Source organism: Cheilinus undulatus, linkage group 2 (assembly GCF_018320785.1).
Source record: "Cheilinus undulatus linkage group 2, ASM1832078v1, whole genome shotgun sequence".
Classification (NCBI taxonomy): Eukaryota; Metazoa; Chordata; class Actinopteri; order Labriformes; family Labridae; genus Cheilinus; species Cheilinus undulatus.
This window is the reverse complement of record NC_054866.1, coordinates 38,608,481-38,630,370: the sequence shown is the minus strand read 5'-3', so window position 1 is coordinate 38,630,370 and position 21,890 is coordinate 38,608,481. Positions and strand designations below refer to the sequence as shown.

The 21,890-nt window shown below is 39.3% G+C and overlaps 1 protein-coding gene across 11 annotated transcripts in view; it reads right to left on the bottom strand.

Annotated features, from left to right (window-relative positions):
- synrg (synergin, gamma) overlaps positions 1-20,857 on the bottom strand; it is a 56,705-nt gene extending 35,848 nt beyond the window's left edge. For 3 of the 11 annotated variants that reach the window (XM_041805481.1, XM_041805498.1, XM_041805507.1), the window contains exons 1-12: positions 20,797-20,857; positions 15,431-15,471; positions 14,145-14,281; positions 13,673-13,800; positions 12,480-12,585; positions 12,261-12,372; positions 8,686-9,108; positions 5,031-5,312; positions 3,796-3,876; positions 2,174-2,370; positions 1,087-1,338; positions 870-1,006 (exon numbers count right to left, since the gene is read on the bottom strand). In XM_041805481.1, the coding sequence (XP_041661415.1) occupies positions 870-1,006; positions 1,087-1,338; positions 2,174-2,370; positions 3,796-3,876; positions 5,031-5,312; positions 8,686-9,108; positions 12,261-12,372; positions 12,480-12,585; positions 13,673-13,800; positions 14,145-14,281; positions 15,431-15,471; positions 20,797-20,831 (1,931 nt within the window). In that variant the 5' untranslated portion in view covers positions 20,832-20,857. The remainder of the gene's footprint in view (positions 1-869; positions 1,007-1,086; positions 1,339-2,173; positions 2,371-3,795; positions 3,877-5,030; positions 5,313-8,685; positions 9,109-12,260; positions 12,373-12,479; positions 12,586-13,672; positions 13,801-14,144; positions 14,282-15,430; positions 15,472-20,796) is intronic. The other 8 variants (XM_041805531.1, XM_041805565.1, XM_041805549.1 and 5 more) reach the window with 6 other exon arrangements.
- Between the last annotated feature and the right edge of the window lie 1,033 nt (positions 20,858-21,890).

Here is a 21,890-nt window from a genome sequence, read left to right as displayed (position 1 = left end):
GGCAGAAGTGAAACTATACACTACAGTAGATGTAATGCATCATAAGCAAATGTTAGGATATGCTGAAATGTGGCATACTTCCCATTGCAGAGGCAACTAATCTGAATAAAACACACTACGATTAAACACTACAGGAAATCATTATGTTAACTCTCTCATGAAGTTTCATCAAAACCCCTTTCTTTACAGACATCTGACTGTAATGCTGGCAACCCAACATGATTTTACAACCCCTTGTTTAATTACACTGAGATCTCAGGCTGTGGGGAACATTTTTCACACAGCTGAAACAGCGAGGAGGGGATGTTTTCAGGGAGAAACAGGAGGGCATTATTGGAGGTCTTTGCCTCTTCGATGGGAGATACTTTGGTCCAGCTTTCTCTTTGTCTTTCAATGGGATAATTGCCTTTCAGCTTCCTCTCCGTGAAAGGACGTTCTCTCCGTATGGCATTGGAAAGTAATATAAAGAAATGAGCTTATCTACTGTCCACTGAAAGGAATTCATTAAGAGATGACCCATACTCATTGTTATTCTGGGGAGGTTATTATGAGATATTAAGACGGTGAGACTGACTATGGTTTCACTGGCAGACAATGAGAGACACAAATACTATGCAGAGGAACTCTGCTATAAATAACAGACACACACTGAATATTAGACCCTCTTCACTGCAAACGTTTCTTTTGAACAGAAGAACTACTTAGAGGGCAAAAGGAGGCAGAAATAATGAGGAAAACAGAGGCTACAAAGGCAGCGATACACATAAAGTGCAACTTCTGCTTTTTGGAAACTACACTAATTATCCAAGTTGGACTAAAATTACATTTTGCTCTATTTAAGTTAAAAGTACATTGTTTAGCCTCCTTACTTGTTTTGGTGCTGAGGTGCAATGGTGCTGGGGAAACCTCCTCCTGAATCTCCTTTGAATTCAGAAAAGGCAGGGTCTGCTCCTGCTTTTGGAGCCTCCTGGAAGTCCTGGAAGTCATCATCATCTGTCTTACTGACCTAAGACAATTAGAAAACCAGAAAAAGTTCATTCTGATCAGCTGGAGGAAGATACAGAATTATAAAGGCAGGGTTTTTACCTGTGTAGGGGGGAAACTGGCGATGAAGTTGGTGTTTGTGGGTGCTTGAGCCGGAGCTGCGGGTGTCATGGCCATAACTGGTGGTGGGGGTGCTGGTGTGGGCATCGCCATGGAGACCTGTGGCTGGGTCATCATGGGCTGCTGGTGCTGGGGCATGACAGGGGCCATGGCCATAGCCAAGGCAGGCAGGTTGGGGACGGGTGGAGAAGGGAACTGGCTGAGGATTTCCACATTCATAGCTGGAAGGCCGCTCTGAAATAAATAGAAATAGAACAAACGGATACAACCTGTGACATTATTTGTTTTTAAGAGACCCTTATAGCAAGCAATGCCTTTGCATCCAGAGCCTTGTATACTTTAGCTTATATCTTTGGGTCAAAGAGCTCAATTGCTGTCTTAAACTTAAAAAAGCCTTTGTGAGCAACAATTTCAGAAATATATTCCTGTCACTTATAAGCTAGGTTATCTGTTCTTTTAATTTGGACATGGTATGGGTAAAAAAACGAGAGAGAAAAGCACAGCGATGTTTAATATATTATAGCTTACAGGTATACTCTGAACCTTTCTCCTTTGATACCATCCTGTATACTATAAACTATGAAAAAAAGGACTGCTGTTTGCTTATAAAAAATTCAGCATGCTGTTCAAGTTCCTTTAAAACCGAGGTCAAAGGCAGATTGAAACCTTTTCTCCCTCACAGGAGAATGCAACCTGTGTTTTTGTGTTTTAAGGCTGCTGTACATCACCAAAGGTGTCTTATTATTCTTTGCAGGGAAGCGATGGCACGCTTCATTTCGTGAGCTGCCTGTAGATTTGCATCCTCCCAGAGGTGCTGGTGGTGGTGACAGGCCTGAGCTAAGGATGATAAGAAGCCTCCTGCCAAACTCGGCTGATGGGGACTCAGACATCTACGTGGCTTACAATGCTTCACGAGCCCCAGGCCGTTTCACAGCGCTGCCTCTTTCTCATTCTCGCAGAGCCTGTCTGATTTCTGTGTGGAGTTTATGGAGACTTTGCAGCAGCAGCCAGAAAGGATGATCAGTGAAGTCACTCTAAGTGGATAATTTGTCTTGACTCCAGTGTTTACCTGCGCCACACCAATTAGTGCAAGAACGGTGTAGAGCTCCTCCTTGGTCAGCATGCCAGGTGTTGTGCGGTTGGCTGATGCCCAGATTTGCCCCAAAGCTTCCCTGGGAAGACCTGATGACATCAGGATCGGGTACAGCTTGGCTGTGTCTATCCCTGCTGGCGTCATGGTGAATTCGAGAACTTTCTTGAACATTTCTGATGACGAGATGCAGAAAAATGTTTTAGAAGTAATCAACTAACATACAGTACTTACAAAAAGTATTCACCCTCTTAGATGTTTTACTCTTTCACTCACTGATTTTATAAATCAATCATGGTTGATATAATTATGCTTTTTGATAAAAAAATAAAAAAAACTAATTTCAGAGTGAAATCAGGTTTCTAGAAAGTAGTGTCAATTAAAAATATGTAGTATAAAATAAGTAACTGCATAAATATTCACCCCCTTTAAAGTGACTGACCTAATTCAACAGAGGTACAGATATTTTGTGAGATTAGTCTCACAACTAGTGAAAAAAGGATCACCTGAGTGCACCTGAGTGTAGTATAAAGACACATTTGTCTGAAGGGTCACTGGTTTATCGGTATTCTTGGCTACCATTACACTGTGAAGACAAAAGAACACTCCACGTTACTCTGTAGGTTAGAAAAGAGATAGGAGAGACTCTGCATACAATGGCTGTACCCAGGGTTCTTCACTAGTTAAAAGCTTTATAAGGGAGCGGGAAAGAGAAAGCCACTGCTGAAGAAAACTAATTCAAAATCACAAGACTTCTCCAAAAGACACATGGGAGACTCCATGGTCAAGTTCTTTGGTCTGATGAGACCAAAATTGGTGCTTTTAAAAATTTTTGTTTGGCAGAAACCAAATGCTGCACATTACTACAAACACACCATCCCCACTGTGAAGCACGGTGGTGGCAGCATCGTGTTGTGGGGATGCTTCTTGGCAGCCTTCCTTTGAAGGCATGTAAAGGTAAAGGGTAAAACTAATGCAGCAAAATACAGGGAAAAATCCTGGAGGACAATCTTATTCAGTCTGCAAGAGAATTATGGCTTCAGAGAAGACTTGTTTTCCAGTACACAATTACCTGACACCTGCAGCGAAAGCTTCACAGAAATGGTTTAAAGACAACAAGGTGAATGGTCTGGAGTGGCCAAGTCAAAGCCCAGATCCAACTGAGAATTTCTGGATGGACTTGAAAAGGGCTAGTCACGCCCGATCCCCATGCAACCTGACAGAGCTTGAGCAGTTTTGGGAAGAAAACTGCAGTAAAATTGCAGTGTCCAGATGTGCAAGCCTGACTGAGACCTAACCACACAGACTCAGTGCTGTAATTGCAGACAAACGGCATCTACTAAATACTGACTTGAAGGGGTTGAATATTTTACATTACATATTTTAATTAAATTAACATTACTTGGTAGAAATCTGTTTTCACTGTGACATTAAAGAGACAGCCAAAATATATTGAAACATCCAAGGGGTGAATCCTTCTATAGGCACTGTATGCATTAAACTAGGGAGTTATTTTAATTTGTTTTAATGGTAGAAGAAGAAAATGACTAGTTGGAATATCTGAAACATGGCACTGGATATATCAGCGTGTAAATGTTTACCTGGGACGAGGCTGTCGTTGTAAACCCAGGCGGGCAGCATGGGCTGGATATGCTCTTGTTGTGGATACACGCCAACACCTGCTGCCACAAACACACACACACCAAACACACACAGTTAGTGCTTCCAGCTAAAGCCTTGTCCAGGCTTACGATTTGCCAAGCCTCTTGGCAGCTGAGCCCCGCTGGTATCCAACTCAACAAAATCATACACCTGATGTCTGAGAAGCTGGCTGCAGACACAGCGCACCCCTGCACTGAATTGTAAGCGTGCTGCCACGTCAGACACCCATAAATCAAGCTGTGAGCCGATCCAGCTTCAACAGAGGGGGTAGCAGAGGCTGCCTTGTAAGAAAAATCACTGAGAAGCTAATTTAGCAGCTGAAATTTACCTTAGTAACATTTAAACACTAAAAAGCAACCAGACTTTCTAGGGGAAAACAATAGCCGTTTTAAACTCACTACCAATCTGTCTGCAGGGCATCTGTTTGCTCAAGCAGCCTCTTTGCCATTAATACTCCCATTAGTCTTGGGCAGTTAAATGAATCTTATTATAAATCTCCCCTCTGTCTCCATGATGAGTTTTTATATTTCCCTTGATGACACGGACACAGACAAACAAATAACAACACAAAGGAGTAGCTTGATGACATGCACAATCAGACTTGGATTATATTCAGGCCCAGGTGGCGCCTGCCCATCCATGCACATCCCTGTTAAACCAAAGCAGTCAGCATGCACCGGAGGTTGTTCTGAGAGGGTGTTACACAGCCAGGGAACAGACGGCAGCTTATTGAGTCAGCAGGTATAACACAGTCCATTTCTACTGTGTGCACCCAGTGACAACATGAGAGGGTCCCTCTAATGAGATTTGGCCTGAAGTGACAAAGATATGAAGCAGGCAGGAAGAAGAGCAAAGACTTGGCTTGAGAGCCAAGACACCAGGGAAGAGACCTTGAAGACAGCACTACTCTGTAATCATCTCAGAGGTACAGAAAATGTCAGCAGGATATTCAACAGCAAAAGAGCTGCAAATAGCGCAATGCCCAGTCTAAAATCATGTTCTAAAGAAATTGATGGAGACTGAGCCACAGGAGAGATTATTTATTCATTTTGGGTGAGAAAGAGTAAAAATATATCTCCAGGACAAAAAGAAGACTATTGCCTTGATTGCATGTTAATCCTGCAGCAAAGAGAAGAAGAAGCGATAAAGTCTGATAAACATTTACTTCTCTCACCACTGTCACTACTGCTGTGAGGAGATGAGTCAGCAGTCTGTGGGGGGATGCTGGGCGCTGTTGACACCAGAGCTTCAGGTAGTTTTTCTGAGACGAAGACAGAACTCAAGTCCTCGGGGGCCTGAGCCCAGTTCCTGGCTTTAGTGCTGGACTGAAACTGGGTTGAGACTTTGGCTCTAGGACTCATTCCAGCCAAACTCTGCTTAGACTTAAAGCTAAGCTGGGCCGTCTTATCAGCAGTGAAATCACACGAGGAGAAAAGCTTCTCTTCCAGGGATGGGCCTAAAGGAGTGAATAAGGAATAAGTTTCTTCATGACAAATTCACCGTTTAGAGGAAATTAGCATTCAAAATGTCAAATTCTGTTGTTATTTTTAAACCAGCATTTAACTGTGATTGATCACATTGAATGTTAACTTCCTGTTAAAAGCAGAATATTTATCACTGTGATCGAAAAAAATGTGTTTTGAGAAATAACATCAGAGAAATGCCAGTGTAAAACTGCAGCAGTAATTTCTCAGATATTCAAAGTGAGATAAAGAGAATAAGAACAAACAGCCCAGTTCAACTATTAGTCAGGGTGAAAGACAAAGGTGCACATTAAGTTATTTTTCTGATCATATCAAGTACTTTTTTAAAAGAAAACGGAGGTTTATGGAGTTGAGATTTTCTGCCTAGAATATGCTGCATTTATTTCAGAACTAATTAAGTCACTAATGTTTTTGGCACTTACTTTTAGAGCTTAACAACCTTCTGAGGCAAAAAACCCACAGGGGGAATACTAAGGTCTTCTACCTGGGGTTTTTAAGAGTTTCTGAGAAAGTTCATGGCTCGTGTTCACCACTCAGCAGCCTTTAAGCTTTGGTTGGGATGGTCTCCAATGTGGGTTGATCCCACTTTCAGGTCCCAACCTATCAGTTGAGAACCACTGGTGTAAAGAACTGAAGATGGGTCTAGAAGTGAAAATGTAAATTCAAGCCAGTGTACACTCTTTGCTTTTGGTTTATCAAACTTTGTGTTATTTGTGCAATGGTTAAAAATGTTATTACAGATATTCATATTTAGCCAAGTAAATACCCAACTAAAATAAACAAGTAGCTCTATCAAAAGCAGTGCTAATTTTGGTAGTTATTTCAAATATAGTCTCATGTTGTGTTCACACCAGACATGAATAATCGCCCATCTGAACACGAGAATACAGGGAGTTTACTCACTTAATTCTTAAAAATTTCGCTCCACTCGTGTGTCAAATCACGTGTACACGAGAGCCCAAAAGATGCAGTGAGTGCTAAGTGCTAACTTGGCTGTAGATGGCCAAAATCAAGTGACAGACAAATGTTTTCACAACTTAGGCCGACCACACGCTACACAATTTTAAAATCTGAAACAATTTTAAAACCATGGGAGACCACAGATATGAAGACAATTTCAAAAGATTTTTTTAATCTTTAATCCTCTGAACGCACACACTAGACAACTCAGCCAGACTGTCAGATCACTGGAGACCACACACCTGCCGACCTGCCAACGACCTCGGTGATCACAAGACTTCAGGAAAAAAAACAAACACGGATGTCTGTCAATACCCTCTTGCTGTCCCTCCACAACAGGCTGCCCTGGCAAGAGTTACAGGTGAAGCAAAAATCATAAAATATGGGAAAGACTCAGGATGAAATCCTGGCTGGAATTAAGTTAAAGCTGTGTTTATGGTTGTGAGCGGTGAAAATATGTATGATCCGGCTGTGACGTTACCCCATCTGCTTGCTCTTATTGGTTTTTGAGGGTACTTGTCAGAAGCACAAAGACTTAGAATCGTAATTACCAAATGTGTTTGACATTTACAGTTCAGGATGTTGGAGGCTACGACACAATCTGGAGCAGTAAAACAATCGTGCTGACACCACATACGAGGATTATTCAGACAAACAGTCGTTTGCGATGAGGCTCCTCTCAGGATACGCCCGGGATGATCATCAGGGGAGGCAAATCTTGCACCATATCAGGCTTAAAATCCTGTAATGTGTGGCTGGCCTTACCAGGCAATCAGACCTCCTCCCTTTCCTCCACGGGAGCACCTTTTTTATTCCTGTGCCAGTAGAACAGGTACGTTTTTTTGTATAGCTCAGGATAGCCACAGACAGACACCACAAGTTTCTCCTCCGTTTTTCACATAAATGTCATCTCCCCCCCCCCAGGCTGTCCTTTGGGGATCCTCCGGTGATGTCCCAGAAGAACTCCATACTGATTGGTCATCCCGGCACGAGTGGTTTACTGGAGTTCAGTTTTTCCAACTCTAGCGCATCAAGCAAACAGAGTGTTTAGTTGAATTTGCCTCATTTGGGCAAATTACTCGCTCAATTTGCGTGATTCCTGCCGCACACTTGTGGCATTTGCGCCGCTAAAGGCACCCTTACATCTACTCGTATTTTTACATTGACTTTGCATTTAATTAAATTGCATGTATAATTGTACTTGCATCTGGTGTGAACACAATATAAGTCTTTAGATTAGAGCACAGAGTCAAGGTCAACACAAGCCGATACAAGTTGCTATGCAGCCAAGGTCAACCCCATTGGCATTTCTCTTGTTTGGACTTTTTAAACCTCTGATGATACGCCCCGAGACCACCAGTGGTTTTCAAGCCCTTTGAACATCCACAGCATGACCATGGCTCATGACAACCCCACTACACACTTGGACAGTACCCTAGGCTTCCCTCCCAAGGCTACTCTCAACATCCACACGTTAATGTGCCCTGTATGGATTTTGTTATTTTTCAACAGATTATTTTACTAAGCCCCTGGCAACATACAAGGACATCCAGAGCACTACCAGGGTTGTGTCAATCCTCCTTCCTGCTCCCTGGTGCCCTCAGGCAGCTTACTCACCACATCTACACCTTATTTCAGCCACAATTTTTTTTTCTGCCCAAGCATGCCTCAAAGTTCTGCACAGTACTGTATGTTTAGCTAGTCTTAGTTTTTCTTCTTAAGGGAAACAAGGTAGTCAATGCATATTTTTTGTCATTGTTTTACAAATTTATATCCCTGAAGTCTTCTCTTGTATTAGTGGTAGAGATCTAAAGGGCTTCTAATCTGTTTATTCCAGATGCTTAACAACTAGGTCATAAATGTCTCAGAGGATTGGGAGTTGACACTCAATGGAGGGTCAGCTGTTGCATTTCTCTGGACAGACGTTGATCTCTGTCCTGTCATTCATAGACCAGAAAGCTGTCACAGAGCAGCTGCTCATCCCACAGATTAGACGCCAGATGACACGTGAGAGTGACAGTCTTCAATCAGACCACTATCCATTTAATAAGGATTTAGTATCAGTGGTGAATGTTGCTACTGGATGGTTATGACCTACTGGGGAAAAGTGTCTCTCTTTCTTATTCATTCTGCACCCTTGTTTGTTTGTAATGCTTGATAGCTTTTAAGGTTTTAGGTAATGACAACAGGCCATCTGCTGTGCTGGCTGCATGCTCTCACACTGCATCACAGGCCAAACCAATATAAAGGATACCAATTTGAATGTTCAGCAACAAAGGCAGCATCACAAGTAAAAAAAAAAAAAAAAAAAAAATAAGAGTAAATGGTTGAGTATAAATTATGAGGATGGGAGGGGAGATGTGAACAAAGCAAAAGAAGAGTTACCTTGAAATGTAGATTGGGAGCTGGTGATGACAGCAGAGTGTTGGGTGACAGTGGGAACGGACACAGAGGCAGGAAGGGACTGAGGAAGGGAGGGGGAGGGAGAGGAGGACAGACCTGGCCTCAGTGAGGGGGATGAAGGTTGAACCTGTGAGGAGAGGTGGGTGGTGTTGGAGGAAGGAAGAGTGTTTACTGGACCCTGAACAAAGTCGCTAAACTCGTCATCGTCCTCAGAGAAACCTGTCTGAGAGGCAGAGGACGAAGGCTGGGCGTGGGCCTGAGAGGAGAGGCCCAAGGTGGAGGAGGGTGGAGGGAAAGAGGTGGGGGCGTCTACTGGCCCCTGAAAGTCACTAAACTCATCATTGTCCTCGGACAAAGCTGGGGGGAGGGAGTGAGTGGTGACAGACGGGTGTGATGGCGATGAGTCTGCAAAAATGAAGAAATCAAGATGATGCACAAAACACACTACAATGGAGAATGAAATAAAAGCTGAACAGAGAGTAAGATTAAGACTATTTAGTGCAAAACCAAAAAGTGTAGACCTGCAAATGCAACTAAAATCTCTTAAAGGTCCCATATTTTACCCTTCTAACACAAGTTTATATTGGTCTCAGAGGTCCCCAAAATATGCCTGTGAAGTTTGTTGTTGAAAAAACACTCCAGTATTGTGGACAGGCCAGGAGCACATATTTTGTTAGAAAAGCTGGAAAAAAGTGTATTTTGTTTGTTTTTATGTGACTTTTAATTCAAAGCCAATATCAAAATTACTAAAATTACTATCAGAGATATTTTACTTATATTTCCTTTTTTTGATGAATCTTGCAATGCTTAACCGCTCTTTCAGAGACAATTACAAGCAAAACTGAATAGTGGCACACAAAAATGTCCTTTGAAGGTCTTTAACTCTGTGCAGTGGAAGCATACAGACTACAAGGGCCACTGCCCTGATAATATCCTTAAAAGACAGCAATGTTTGCCGCATGTTTAGTTTTATTTTTTTGTTTGTAGTCTTTCTGTTTTGCTTGTGCACCTGAAAAGTTTCTGTTGTTTGTAGTTTGCTCCTTTTTTTCCACATTCAAAAACAATTCCAACCAAATATGGATCAATGACATATCAGGCTTTATCCACTGCAGTTGAACCACCAGACATTTGAAACTAATTTCAAATTAAACAGGCAAATAATTTCACACTTGTTGGTACTTTTGTCCTAGTTAGAAAGTGGATACATAAATATTTTTAAAACAAAGAATTTTATAGTAAAATAAAATTTTGCTGTTTTACCTTGGTTGTACCATCTGACATGGAAGGTGTACATGCTAAACTAAGCAAAACTGTAATTAAACTTTTCTTTTTTATGAGTGATACCTCATTTACCTTTTTAGAAGTAATATTCTTAAAAGCTTTAAATAACTATTTTATATAGTGACACTCTATGCAGTTGCACTATCTCTGACATAGCAGGAACACCACCTGACATTCATAACTAATTTCAAATAAACCGGCAAATACTAATGTATTTTAGTTTTAGTCACATTTTAGTCATTTCTATCCCTTTTAGTATTAGTCTAGTTTTAGTTGAAAAAAACTCAGAGGAATGTTTTCATACTTAATTTAAAAAGGATCTACAAAACATTTCACATTGCCATGAGTGTTAACTGGAGTCAAATGGATGATAAATTATGCTAAAATCTGTTTTATCTTTTCATATAAGTCCCAGGATTATAGTTGCTCCACCATGATATTTACGAACTCGAAAATTCAGGGACAAAAGTTTTTCAGTGAAAAACTAGCTTTAAAATGACACATTTTAATAACATTTGTTTATTTTAAACAAATCAACCATAAAAGTATTCTAAAGTGTTGTAATTTGAATTTCTCATGCTTAAAATGGCATTTTAATAGTCTCAATAATCTGTTCATTTACTCAGGCATTTGCACCACCTGACATTTTTAGGGCTTGAGAAGCCAAAGTATAAAATTAATGATATCATTCAAATACACTGAAAGTTTATTCAAACGAAGTATTTTCATAGACTTAATTGATGTATGTTAAGGACTGATTTTTTTTTAAATGGACACAAAAATATTTATTTTATGTCATTGACTCATATACACATTTTTGCAAAGAACAAGAATCATAGACTATTTTTAAATATTTATATTTTCCATCCTCTAGTAAAATTGATGTTTGATGTTGTATCTCATTGCTAACCAAGTAGCAACTCAAGTTAATTCATTCATGACAGATTTTTTTTTATGTTTTTACAATTTACTAATTGATATTTGACTCTGTATGGAATCTGCATTGGTGAACAAAAAGATGTGAGTTTGTTGCCTCCCCCAGCGTTTCCCACAGAATAACAGTTTACTTGGGAAGGGCTGACTATCCCACCCTGCCTCATTCTTAATGTTTAGTTTTCTGAGCTTCTGCTCTTTTAACAGCAATTATCAACAGTGCATTTTTAAACATCACTTTCTTTTTGAAATGTTTTATTTGATTTTCTGTAATTATAGCAGCTGAGCTGTGAGTGAAATCACATTGTTGATGAAGCTAGTTTATCATGGGTCATTCTAGAATGCCGGAGTACAGGATGATGTTGGCAGAGATAATCATCATCAGGGGTCGTTGCATCGGTGCTCACTGGAGGGGTCCATGAGTGGACATCTCTCTCATACATGCAGATGGTGAATATATATCAGGGAAAATGGTATGCAAATGTGCCTGGGTACCTGTAAATATAGCTGAGTGGCCCACCCATGTCCCTAAGTACAGTCTTTAAATTTTAAGTAGTGTGTGTGTGCCTGTGTGTGTGTGTGTGTGTGTGTGGGTGTGAGAGAAAAAGCCTTAAAGAACCGCTTTACAGCCTGGCTTTGATTTGTCTACTCTACTGTTTAAACATGTCTGACTTCCTAAATGTGACCTGCTCCCTCTTAAAGGACAAAGATTTCATTATAAGGCAGAAAAATAAGGCATTAATAGACTACTTGAAACATATCCGTGAATATTTCAGCATATTTTGCCTGGCGCTACCTCTTCAACTTTCTCCTTTAAACACAGGCAATTTTACTGAAAGACAATGAGCAAGTAAACACTGCTTCAGCTTTTCTAAAGGTTGGTAACGTCTGCTGAAACTCTACTTCAGGCAGATTTTTAAATGCATGACTACAGTTTTTGGAAATGCACATAAATAGGTTAAGTGAGGGACAGAAATACTTCTACATCAGTGAAAAGATCCATACATGACCACTAAGGATTCATACATGAATGCTTTATCAAACACAAATTTAAAAACCTCTACACTACTAAAAAACTATGAATAAACTGATAGGTGTGCAGATGAAGTGTGAGAAGGGGAGCACCAAGTGATTAAAGAAATATGTGTTACATTTTATGCGCTCAGACAGAAAATCCGTATTTTGGCTGGTCTGGCTGCCAGCTGGGTGTTCGTCATACTGACCTGCCTCTAATCCTACTATTATTGTCAGACAGAGGCTTTTCAACAGAGCTACAGAGAGCAGATCAGCTGACCGGAGAGGCACAACAGGGATTAAATTTAAAAGCTTTGAGGTGGAGGTACCTGGCTTCTTGGACTGCGATGATGGAGTCGGGTGCATCTTAGCATCTCGGCTGAAGCCGTCCAGATTGCCTTTGATTGCCTCCAAAGCATCATCACGGCTCTTTTCTCCTGTCTAAGTACAAAACAATGAAGGATCAAGAGCCCGGAGGGGTTACAAAGATGAGCTCTGAACAGGCCATATTAAGAGTGGAAAAATAATCAGGATGTGGAGAGACTCACCTTGGGTTTGACACTGCTGAGCAGCCTCAGCTTCTGTTTCTGCTCCTCAAACTGTCTCCTTTTTCTGTCCTCTTCTAGCATCTTCTGCTGCTGCTCTAGACGTTTTCTGAAGGGCAAGAAAAGATCAAACAACTTTATATTCTAGAACATGTTGAGAATATGATGCAAAAATGTGTTACTTTAAATATATTATAAAACAAAACACACAAGTGAAAAGGCTAACTGAACTGGCAAGGGACTTAGCACAAAGCTGACAGCTAACCAAAGTAGCTTCTACACTCTAAAGTCTCATTTGATGGCCGAAATTTGGAATTTGAAATATGAGACCAGGACGAGACTTGGGCAGCTGGTGAACAGAATCTGTAAGTGTGTGGTGTGCTGAGTTGATCCTCTCATTCTACACCACACACTATACAAACAAAACTGGAAAATCAGTGATTATTTGTCGCCATGTGTGGGGTCTCTCACATTGGAAAAATTGGTATCAATTTTAAAAATCTTTGTGCGTGTGAAAGCCTTAAGAAAACAATAGATAAATCGGGGTGTTGAGGGAAAACAGCCAAAATTTACTTATTTTCATGGGAAACAGTAAATAAAAAATCTCAGATGTATGGACATGTAGGACTTCTGTATAGCATTTTTCAGTCTAGTAATAATGTTTTTCTTTTTAACGATTAGTGTATTGTTCTGATCTAAGTCCATTCTACTGCTCAGGGCGATGCTGCACTGTTTCCTTCTTTATTGACAGTAATGACATTAACCTAGAATACTACCTGTGGTGGTGTTGTCATGCACGAATTATCTCAGTTTTCAGTGTTGTCTCTATGCACTTTCCAGCATATTTCTGTTGTTTAGTTTATTTGGCTAAAAAAGCTGAACTCAAGAGAAAATATTTAAACTCCAAGTTAATCATGAAGGCATAAATTCCAGCCATAGTCAAAATTTGCGGACTGACGCTCACTTGATATTAAAGTAATAAAAAACGAAGTCTGAGTAAAAAGTAACTGGGGCTGTCAAGTAAATTTAGTGGAGTAAAGAAGATGTCATAATCGGGATCATTCAGTCCCAACTTGTCACCTTTCTCATGTAAAAATCCAGTTTGGAGTCCCTCAAAGTACGGGGTTGTACACATGCAGATTTCAGCTCTTAGACCCAGACAGACAGAGAAGACCTAAAATGTAAAGATGCCTTACTGGTGCTCCTCTGCCATTTGTTTTTGCATGTCGGCTGTGTACTGGGGTCCAGCTGGTCTCATACCCATAAACTGTGGCTGACCCAAGAACTGCATCCCGGGGGTCTGCATGCCGATAGCCATCCCACCCTGTTAGACACATAAAAAACACCAACAGCAGCTCAGATATCTCATTAGAGCCCTACTTAAACACCCCTCTAACCTGACATTAAATGCTCTGACCAAGGGACAGCACTGTAATTTAGATTGATGTTAATGGACTTGAGTCCTGTTAAAAATCCCAAGGCTGCAGTAAATCCCTGTTGATGTGCTCCTTTTTAAAACAGTTCATGGGTAGATTGATTTGGAAGTAAAAAGGAGCTCTAAATTCAGGCCTTCACTTGAATGAACTCAGTTGAATCGATAGGGCAGTGTTTTAGATTTATGCATTCAAAAGGACGTCAACATTGTAAAAATGCAGAACACAAGCTCACCTGCATAGGCATGGCCCCTGGAGCCATCTGTCCCCCAAAGTTCATTCCCATCATGCTTTGCATATTTGCCTGCATGACAGGAACCATGGGGAAGCCCTGCTGTTGCTGCTGCTGCTGTTGCTGCATAGGAACCATGCCTAAGAAAACAAACAATAGTAGGATGAACTAAAGCCATAGAAAAGAACAGTGCATTTAATCAATTTTGGAAGAATGACAGTCAGCACAATTTAAAATACACTGAGGAAAACTTATACAAGTACAGTTCGAAAAAAAAAAAAGCCTGCAGAGTGTGAACATGATTCGGTATTGCAAATCAATTTCCTGGACAGCTGGGAAAGGCGTGGGCTCTGCATCAGCCAAATCTGTTTTTCTTGTGACAACTGTGACAGCTTGGAGCAAAACAAAAGGAGTGAGGGAAGGCAGTGAAAGTGTCTGTTTGTTTTCACAGATGCTGTGTGAGTTGAGCAGCCAGCTCCTACTGGAGTCGCCAGATGATTCACTGTGTTAGGAATCAGCTTGCTGAATAAGCGGCTTGTTTAGGTAGCTGAATACAATCTACTCTGTCTAAACTGGCACTGCTAATAAGAGCCGATAGTCTAAATATGACAGGAGAGCACAGGTACATGACGTATCTAACAGCTGGCAATGCACTACTCTGTACATTAAGGTTGCTACTCACTTAAGCTAAATAAGTTATACGGACATAAAATGGAAAGGGTACAATGGAGACTCTGACGGACCCAATCATTTCATGGCACATCTAGATTCTTGATAAATGATTCTAAAAAATTTGGATGGAAAAAACACACTAAAGTAATTCTGACAATCAGACTCAAGCAAAATCTGGAGATGGTTTCAAACATGAAACATATGGTCACTGGATTTCTGTAAAAAAAAGAATCAAACATCAAGTAATTCCTGACAAAACTGTTGCAATCTTGATCGTTTTGGCGTTGATTTGATAGCTCTAGGGAATTAAAGACATAAGATACCCTAAACACGACATCTTTCTTCCTCCTCACATTTTCTGAATTTAATCATCTTTTGGGGGCCGAATGGGGTTTTGGGAGACTTGATTTGGCCCCCAGGCTACCAGATGATGATCACTCTCCTGCACCCTGGGCCTTTCTCAAACTGTTCTCTTGTCACCCTTTCTCTTTCTTGTCACCCTTTCTCTTTCTTGTCACCCTTTCTTGATATTGTTGATTTTTACTAGTATCAAAGTTTAAAGATCTGGTATCGTGATAACTATCTAAAAAACATATGTAAACTGCAGTATAACTCACCTTGTGGTGGTCCCAAACCCCCTCCAACAGGATACATAAAACTAAAGGAAGAAAAAATGACAACATGAGGTCATGTGAGTGTGATACTTAAGGTAAAGTAAAAACTATGATATTAAAGTTGCCTGTAAGACTTCTAAATGAGCACTAGTACTTGTTGAATGAGTACTAGAAAAGAATAATGCTCCCTGCAGCATTGAACAGTTTCAACAAGTAAAAAATGTAGGTCTTTATAAAACATAAGCCACATCATGACAAGCACACCAAAGGGTTTTTTCATATGTGATTAAAGTTGGTGCCCACAATTCGGCTAAAATCAAAAGCTCCATCACAGTCACTTTTTGAGTGATTTCGGCTACTCCAGATACAAGTTTTCTTTTCTAATTTAAACATCAACGCCAAAACAAAGCTTAAATGTTGCAATTTGGTTTCCACAGGCATCTTGGCCTCCTTGATGAGAAACAAGCCTTTAAGAAATAATCCGAGGAAGCCTCTAGAAGCCGGCCAAGTCCCTCCTCAGCCGAGCCAAGTCACACAGGCCTTCAGCTATTTGTCTAATAACTTATTACACGCCATCTCTTCAGGCAGGAGCTGATGATGCAGCAACAGAAGAACGAGCCAACAGAGTGTCTGCCTCCTCGTCTGACTCTGAGCATCGAGCTAATCCAACGGATAAGCGACATTATCATACTGATAACTTTAGCACCAACACAACTGTGCTAACAAAAGGGAGGCAGCGAGCTCATTGTCACAGAGTTCAAGCATTTGCCATTGCAATTACAAACTCCCTGTGGCAGACAGGGGGTAATTTTGACTTGGGTTCGACTTCTGCATGCAAAATTAACTTCAGGATGCTTTTAACATTCATCATGATAAGGACTGTGTTTATTTATGTACTTATCTGTTGAGGCAGGACCGCAAATGATGGTTTTTCTGGATCAAGCAACCTCTAAGGTGACTTTTGACTGGCTGTTAAGCCTGGAAAAATGGGTTAATTTGTGACTTGTTACTGTTTTAGCTCTACTTTTCCATATTCCAGCATATATTCTATGTGAGAGAAGCAATATTAGCTCAAATGCATTTTTATTAGTTTAAGTACATTTTAAAGCTGCTTTAATTAAATATATACCTTTTCAGAGATCATTTTAAGAGAGCCTGCAGTTCCTCTGTTATTTTATAGTGTCTTTTAATTTATTAAACCATTTTTATAGTCTGCAACTTTCTATTTTGGTCTGGAAAAAGCTGAAGCATTTGATTTCAGTGAAAAAACCTATAAAACCAAACTGTAAACAATGTTCTCAGTACTAAAATAACGGGTTGTGAAATTACACGGCATTTAGCGGCTAAAAAACATGGCACTTACTCCCCTAAGGAAGCGGTGGAGACAAAAAACAGAGTTAAAAGAGCCGTGTTGTCCAAACAATCATCAAGCTAACACAAACATTATTTAAAGTAAATAACTCGTGGTTCCATAAAAGCTGGGTGCATCAAAGTGCAACTGTTTGTCAACCTGAAACCAAACTTAGTGATACTGTATTATGACCGTATTGTGTTGAGAGCTTATTTCTTCTGCCCCTAGTGGCCAATATAAACAGATAACTTAGATACTGTTTAACTGTATTTTATATCAAAATAACCCTGGTTTTGTTTCTACAGGCAGGCTCCTTTTTTTATACCTATAGTCCTGTTGTTGTTACCACAAACACAGCTAATATGGAACAGCAGGTGTACTTATACAAAACACCATTAGGCAGTATATACTGCGCTTTTTTCCTATGTGGATTTTTACAAACAGGATATTACATTTCTTTACAAGGTAATCACAATGAAGTGATTACCCTCTGAGTAGAGAGAAGATGCTGCTTATGTAAAAAGACTCATCTTTATCTTCAGTGATAGTGATTCCTGACTTCATGATGCTTCAGACTCACATCTGCTCCCTGTAAGATTTGCAGCTTAAAAGGTTTTTACAGGAGCGCTACAGTACCACTGCCCACCATCCTGCAGTGAATAAGAGGTCATGGCAGTGCAGATTAACACAGGAGGAGATAAGCAGTAAGAGCAGCTGTGGCCCTGCAGGCTGGGGCCTCGTAAAAAGACTGTAATCATCCAACAGCTATCATCAAACTGTTGTTCAAGCTGGGAGACTGATGGCAGGGTCAAGAGTTTAAGACAAAGCCATCATCGAGGAGGCAAAATCTAAAATTGCCATATCTCATTCTATAGCTGCTTTCTAAGGACATAAAATCACTAATTCTAAAGAGGCAAAACAGTCTTTAAGGTTATAAATGAAGGCTGCCATTATCTTCTGCAGTATAAGAACAAAATTAGATCTTCATTGTTGATTGGTGTTGGCCACTACTGACTGACAGCAATTTTGATTTTCCTGAACCAATTTCTCACTTAAACAAAAAAAAAACATTTTTCTGGATTAGGCTTCACAAACTGATCTGGCTGCATGTCTAAGGTTTTAATCACTTGGTAAAAAGAACTATTTGATTTTAGTGCAAAAAGAGACAGCAGCACACTTCAAACACCCTAAAGAACTGTGATCAGTATCATTAACAGCAACTTTGAATGTTGATAGGCTGCTTGTCACTGTTCCAGCAGGAGTATTTTCTGGCTTCAGCCTCTTAAATCACATAGATATGCCAAATTTCTTTGTCATTCTTCTCATATTATGCAAAAAATATCTTTGGACTATTGGCCAATTTTAAAAAACTTTCAAGACATTATGTTGTGTTTGGGAGTACAGTAAGATCATAGTAATTTTTCCCCTTATATTAAGATGTGTGCATTCATCTGAGGAAATAATGAGCCAAGGGCTGCTTCTCTGAAGTTGTCAAAATTAGACGTGCATTTATTTTTTTCTTGAATCATGATTAGAAACATAATGTAAGACGGCATATTAGGGCCACCCTAAAAATAATACATAAATGGGATCGTTGATTATTTTAAGGTAAAAATGTGGATTATAAGGTCAAATATTCACAAGAAAGCAAACTCAAAAATTCAGAGTATAAAAGGGCATACATGACTTCGTAGTCTCAAAAATTTCAGGTTTTTAAAGCGGAAAATTTAAGACATTGTGAAGTGGGTCCTGGAAGGCTTAGCATTTCTTAGATACACAAGGGGGGGGGGGGCTAAGGTAAAGGCTGGAAACCATTGCTCTGTATGGAGAAATGAATCTACATTTGGCTGATAAATTGAGCATTTAATGCTATATATATATATGTATTACATTAACCTCAAACACCTGCAAAGATTGCTTTACCTGTCAGTTAGGTTTTGTAAGCTGCACTACTGCCACCTCCTGGCTCTCCACTCTGGCACTCCCACTTTTTGACTGTATCCATTCAAAAATCTTTAATGTTAGCCATTTTAACTGGCATTAAAATATGTAACATTGCAGAAACAGAGGGACCTGTCTGGTCTACCAAAGAACACTGTAAATTGAGTACTAGAGACCAGAAGGAGGGCACATACTACACAGATTGTTAAGTCCTTACACTGGTTGCCTGTTAGTTCATGTATTGATCTTAAAATTATTTCATTAGTTTATAGTCTAGTTAGTCTTCAAACATGGACAGCCCCTTAGATCCTCTGGTGACTCTCTCTTGGCTGCTCAACAGAGCAGAACTAAGAGTTTGGGGATTCTTCATTCAGCTATAATGCTCTGAGACGGTGGATCAGCCTGCCAGAGGATCTGAGAGGAGCAGAGAATATTGAGATTTTTAAATGCAAGCTAAAACTCATTTATTCAGTCTGACGTTTAAGTGGGACTTCATGATTTTATGATTAAAATAGTATCATCAAAATCAATGTTCTATTCTACTTCTTATTTAATTCATATTTTATTTTTTAGTATTTCAATATGTAGTTATGATCATCTACTCTTTTTATGTAGAATGTAATAGGCCTTTAACTATTTGTGATTTGTATCTTTTATCACTGTTTTATTATATTATAATAATTTTACAGTTTCTTTTAAAAATTCAATCCTTTCTTGCTTTGCCTTTTATCTGTCTCTTTCTGTTTAAATTGTTTCTTTCGTAATCATCCAGTTTTAAATCATTTTATTAAATTAATTTTGGTGTGCATTAGTCTCTAAATTCTTTTACCATCTTACCTTTTTGTCAATCACTTTTATACTCTCCTATAAAGCACTTTGAACTGCAACTGAATTTTTTTAAAAGGTGCTATATAGATAAAATTTGGTTGGTTGATTGAGATGCAGCAAGAATATGAATGTCTGAGATTTTGTCAAAATAAAAATAAAAAGAAACTGACATAGTCCCTCTTGCAGACTGATAATATGAACAACCCAGACTTTTGATACATATATATTTCACAGAGGTATGAATATTCTAGCAAACCTCCAGTTCATCCGATTACATCTGCTTTTTCCTACTGGCTCCACTCATTCATAAAGTCTGGTGGGGGTTTGGTTTCACCTGTCAGATCAGTATCACCTGGCCAGTCGAGATGCTTGTAACAGAGTGTATTCATTATTCAAGCTGCTCAAGCTCAGTGTATGAAAGAATCATGAGTCTGTTGTTTTCATCTCCCCTACAGAATATTATCAAACCAATCTATTAACTACAGACCTGTTCACCTATTAAACATTAAGCTATTCAATGTAAATATGAGTTAATAACATGAGAAAGGATTGGCTGTTAAATTCAGTCAAACATGAAGGAAGGTTTTCACATTATTTAATGAAATATAGAGCCATTTAAATTGGAGTTATGATCCATACAATAATATCAAACATAAGTGATTTGGCAGCTCCTCTCACATTTCCATTATCCATCAACTTACATATCTTACATTTACACAGATTACCAGCATTATTTACATTCAAGACATAGCGGACTATGAATTAGTCAAAAAAACAGTGTAGTGTAAGGCCAGATTTTACAGAATCAGGCGTCAACAGGCCTGTCAGCACAGGTACGAGCTATAATCTAACAATGCTATAAAAGGAATACAGTTTCTTTACAACAAATACCACCTTTTATCACTAAATACCGTGAGCTATGAATACATTCGTGAAAACAGAAGACAACATTTGTTATTGTTTTAATTTATAACCCTAAAGGCATCATTTAGGTCCACTCTGAGCTTTAACAGACAGCAGACACAGCTAGCTGGCTAACGTTAGCTTCAACAGTAACCTAGCGTTAGCAGTGACACCTGACAACCAGCCATCTCATCTCATCAGCCAGCATCGACAACAAAACCAGCCTCCACTAAAGTCCTTGAGGCCTTTCGGTGTAATTACTGTGTTTACAAGGGCACTAAGAGGCGGATATTTCTCAAAATGTTTACTTTACACCGACAGAGTTGATTTTAAAAGGCTTTAATACCTGCTGCCTCCCCCAGATCCTGGCCGCAGCGCCATCTTGATAACAGCAGTCACTTGTATGATGATGACGTCATCGGTGACGGTGACTCAATATGGGATTAATAAACCCTGGGTGCCGTCTCTCAGGCGCAGTGGATTTTTTTTTTTTTTTTTTTTTTTTTTTTTTAAAGTTTTATCAAAAAAAATTTTTATCCTTACTTTTTAACATGGATGAACGCGTTTTATTGTTCTTCCAGTGATTATTTCTGCCTGTTTTCCTTTTTGGAACTGTTATAAGTAAAGTTAGTTATGAGCAGGGCCGTGATGACTTGAACTTAAGAAATGACAGTTAGTATGACTTTACTATCAAGAATCCGTATTTTTAGTCATACTTCGACACTTTATGAATTATTTCAATCCTTGATATATATATATATATATATATATATATATATATTTTTTTTTTTTTTTAATACAAGTGATGATTTTCTCTGAAGTTAGTTAATTGACCAAAGAAACAACTTTGTATAGTACTGCATGTGAACAGGCTGCAAAGACTCAATCCTGCAGAACAGACTAAAGGGCTTCTTGATCCCATTTAAAAAACGCCCAAAGCTGCTATTAATCTAGACTTTCAGCAGATGTCAGTGTTGAGCCCATGTGCAGCTGTGGGACATTTCCTACATGTGAACATTCATCAGCATGTCTCTTTCTCATGTTTGAAGTTATATGTGGTACGTGCAGTTATGACCTGTGAGGAACTTGCCTTTTTTCAGTTTGGATTTTAAAGTATCTTATAGTCAACCTAAATACTCTTGATGATCCATACTTTTAAAAATAAATTTGTCAACATAAAGGTGAACAGACCAATTAGATAAATGCTGTTTGAAGCTTTAATTAGGACCTGGACATAGAGAGGGTGCCAGCACACCATTACATTTAAAGAACTCATTTAAAATGCTTTCTTTTCAGGTTTCTATCAAATGCATTTTCAAAATGTATTTAAAACTCAGGGCCCAGATAAAAGACAAAATGAATTAAAAGGCAATCTACAAAAGGTCCTCAAATAGGGACACATAATCAGTGTCTCTTAACAGCACCATATTTAATGTCTAA